Source organism: Limulus polyphemus, unplaced genomic scaffold (assembly GCF_000517525.1).
Source record: "Limulus polyphemus unplaced genomic scaffold, Limulus_polyphemus-2.1.2 Scaffold9112, whole genome shotgun sequence".
Lineage (NCBI taxonomy): Eukaryota > Metazoa > Arthropoda > Merostomata > Xiphosura > Limulidae > Limulus > Limulus polyphemus.
Genome location: NW_013674722.1, coordinates 8,239 through 12,339, shown reverse-complemented (window position 1 = coordinate 12,339; position 4,101 = coordinate 8,239). Strand labels below are relative to the sequence as shown.

Sequence of the window (4,101 nt, the reverse complement as noted above, 5' to 3'; positions counted from 1 at the left end):
AAGTTTAAGGAATGCTTCTAGAAATACCAAGACGGCATGTAACGAAACATTATCTAACAGTTTCGAACTAACTCTGGAAATAAGTCAAATAGAAAGTACAATAACATCATATATGTACATAGGCATACTTTACTTATCAGATTTTTTTACAACATCAATGTATACAATAATATAAATCCGGAAAAATTAAACATGAAATTCTGCATACATCAGTAGTTCCACGAGACGCCTGCAAACTCCAGCATCTATAACTGCTTGAATCTTTTCATTAGGACCATCCGAGAGATAGGACAAGGCCCAGCAAGCATCACCTAGGATACTGTCATCACTATGGAACAACAACCTGGCTAGAACTGGTAAACATTTAGATACCTGAAAATATAATCAAAATTATCACCACGCAGAATGTAAACCAATAAAAAAATTACTTACAAAATTTAATAAAATCAGAGGTACTCATTTTTTTTATTTTATGAAACTAAAATTACACTTTAATTAATATTAACTTCCGATCAGAGCAAGAAAGCGAAACTAACGACAAACCAGGTAATGAGTATAGCTAATTAAATATATTTTTCTTATATTCTTACTTATAAAGCTAAGCATCGTTTCTTGTGGTGGGTTAACGACATTTTTGGCTATAAATTCAATAATACTTCACAATCTAGCCAGCCAAAGAAATTTGGATTATTCCGCATATATGAAGTTAATAAAACAATCTATAATAAAATTATAATAATGAAAGATTCTAAATATAAAATTACATGTTAAACATTCTAACCAATACTATTAACGAGAGTAACAATAAAGGAATAATAGGGAATACCTTACTTATGGAACACACAAACACTACGTGTTAGCTTCAAGTACTGTCTTACAATTAATTTTCATCCAACAATATAACACCAGTACGACCGTGTATAAGTAAAACTTTCCACAATCCTTCCTAAAATCTTCTTGTGACCAATGGAAACTCATTAAGTGATTCCAACAGTGTAACTGACTTCAGAGATAAAACTGCTATAACACGTGTTACTGTTTAGGAGTGGAGTCAAGTAGCAGGATGTTACCAATAGTATAGCCAAAAACTAATGTTTATGAAGATACTAGATAACAAATAATAGATAAAACGAATACCTTAATCATGCATTAAATAGCTAAAATAACAGCACTATGATTAAATATAAAAATGCTAAAAGTAATAAAAAAGAAAAACAATATATTACACACATTATTTCTTGTATGTCGAACACAATCAATACAACTTTAATTATAATTTTTTCTCACTCAACAAAACAATATATTACACACATTATTTCTTGTATGTCGAACACAATCAATACAACTTTAATTATAATTTTTTCTCACTCAACAAAACACATGAAACGGGAAGTAATAGATAAAAGTTTAATATTCTGTGAAAGCCTAAAAGGAAGTTGCAACGGTCATAATTATAGGCAAAAAGTAAATAAAAATCAACATAATTAATGACAATGATATGCCATATAGGAACAGTTATACAGCTAGTATTAACTTGTATACAGTAAGAGCTTAAACTGTTATTATTTTTTTTAATATATCTGGTTTGAACATTTGAAGCTAACCTATAGGTAAATGCAACTGTTACTCATACATAAAATGATCTTATTTAAAAAATGTCATTAAAAAACGAGGATCATTACGAATATTATGTTCAAAGTTGTGGATTTCACAGAAAATTAAACCTACAACACATTTTACATCTGAGTTTCCGTTCTATAGAAATGTGGTGGAGAAAGGATTCTGAGACTCCCATAAAGCTCTTGTAAACAGAAAATACTGTTTCTATCATGTGCCGTTTTAGGTTAAACAACAACAAGATTCCCTATAACCGAGATTTTTGTTAAGTTAGTTCTATACAACACTTCATAATTCAGCTTCATCAGTCACGTGTGGAACGTGCTAACCATTTTTAGTGTTAAAATGAAGAAAAGGCATATATGATGGTGAAAAAGGCATTAGGCTTGACAGCTTATGCTACATGAGGTTTTCTGATAAAATAACCAAAAGCAGTACATCTGTACCAGTTCATACAATTACACCAACTTCAGCAGCAAACTGATACCATTCGTTTATGGTGTACCTTCAGATCCTAACATAAATGGGCAATGCCCTTCCATCCTTTGAATAGGGGTAGTAAGAGAACCCTGTTACACCTAGAGTGCTCAGTCGTACACCGCAACAGCAAAACTGAAGATGAATCATCAAGATATATTTACAGGAAACACAGTCTGAAGGTTTTAGGCAGTTTAGAGGATGAAGCTGTTTTAACTCACCAACAGTACAAAATAACGAGAGTGAAGCTGTACTAACTCACCTACAGTACAAAATAACGAGAGTGAAGCTGTACTAACACACCTCCAATACAAAATAACAAGAATGAAGCTGTTCTAACTCACCTACAGTACAAAATAACGAGAGTGAAACTGTTCTAACTCACCTACAGTACAAAATAACGAGAGTGAAGCTGTCCTAACTCACCTACAGTACAAAATAACGAGAGTGAAACTGTTCTAACTCACCTACGGTACAAAATAACGAGAGTGAAGCTGTACTAACTCACCTCCAATACAAAATAACGATAGTGAAACTGTTCTAACTCACCTACAGTACAAAATAACGAGAGTGAAGCTGTACTAACACACCTCCAATACAAAATAACAAGAATGAAGCTGTTCTAACTCACCTACAGTACAAAATAATGAGAGTGAAACTGTTCTAACTCACCTACAGTACAAAATAATGAGAGCGAAGCTGTTCTAACTCACCTACAGTACAAAATAATGAGAGTGAAGCTGTTCTAACTCACCTACAGTGCAGAATAACGAGAGTGAAACTGTTATAACTCACCTACAGTGTGAATATCAAGGGTAAAGCTGTTCTAACTCACCTACAGTGTGAATAATGAGAGTGAAGCTGTTCTAACTCACCTACAGTGCAGAATAATGAGAGTGAAACTGTTCTAACTCACCTACAGTGTGAATATCAAGGGTAAAGCTGTTCTAACTCACCTACAGTGTGAATAATGAGAGTGAAGCTGTTCTAACTCACCTACAGTGCAGAATAATGAGAGTGAACTGTTCTAACTAACCTACAGTGTGAATAATGAGAGTGAAGCTGTTCTAACTCACCTACAGTGTGAATAACAAGAGTGAATCTGTTCTAACTCACCTACAGTGTGAAAACAAGGATGAAGCTATTCTAACTCACCCACAGTGTGAAAAACAAGGTTGAAGCTGTTCTAACTCACCTACAGTGTGAAAAACAAGGGTGAAGCTGTTCTAACTCACCTACAGTGTGAACAACAATGACGAAACTGTTCTAACTCACCTACAGTGTGAACAACAATGACGAAACTGTTCTAACTCACCTACAGTGTGAACAACAAAGGTGAAGCTGTTCTACAAAACACAAGAAAGAAAATATTTAACTGAAAATAACAGTGCATAGAACCTAAAACATGGTACAAAAAGGGATGTTGCTAATCAATAAATCAATGAAATGAGAAATGAATATGTATCTGTCATGATTTGGATTGCAACAATATTACCGCTTTTATTTAATTAATAGCCAAACATCAATCGTAAGTTTGAACAAGTTAGTGATATTCCATTTCAATGTTTTCACTCTTAAGAGTTGCACGGATGAACTTGATAAAAACATTACCTCTTCAAATTTTGGAGGTGGATTTTTCCCTCTGCAAAGGTTAGACAGAGCCCAGACTGCATTCCTAGTCATAGATATTCTTGCCGACTTGTTAATTAATCTAAAAGAAATTCATTTCGATGTAGTATTCCATTTTCAAACATTTTATAGTTACATTGTTAAAACTTAATGTCCTGTCATGATGAAAGTAACAAATGAATGCAAGGTAACAAACCAAATTTCAATATTTAATGATAATCATCACTTCTCTGTTAAAGTTTAGGAAAAATACCCTAGATTAAGATAAAGAATGCTCCGTTGATTTTTATTATTTGATTACCAGAAAGTTTGTTTGTTTTGGAATTTCGCGCAAAGCTACACGAAGGCTATCTGCGCTAGCCGTCCCTAATTTAGCAG

General features: G+C 33.3%; 1 protein-coding gene across 1 annotated transcript in view; it reads right to left on the bottom strand.

The window, feature by feature from the left end:
- LOC106475757 (importin subunit alpha-7-like) overlaps positions 1 to 4,101 on the bottom strand; it is a gene marked incomplete at both ends in the record, with an annotated part of 17,336 nt that overhangs the window by 12,112 nt on the left and 1,123 nt on the right. The window contains 2 exons of the mRNA XM_013936433.2: positions 209 to 372; positions 3,706 to 3,805. Coding sequence (XP_013791887.2) covers positions 209 to 372; positions 3,706 to 3,805 — 264 coding nt within the window. The remainder of the gene's footprint in view (positions 1 to 208; positions 373 to 3,705; positions 3,806 to 4,101) is intronic.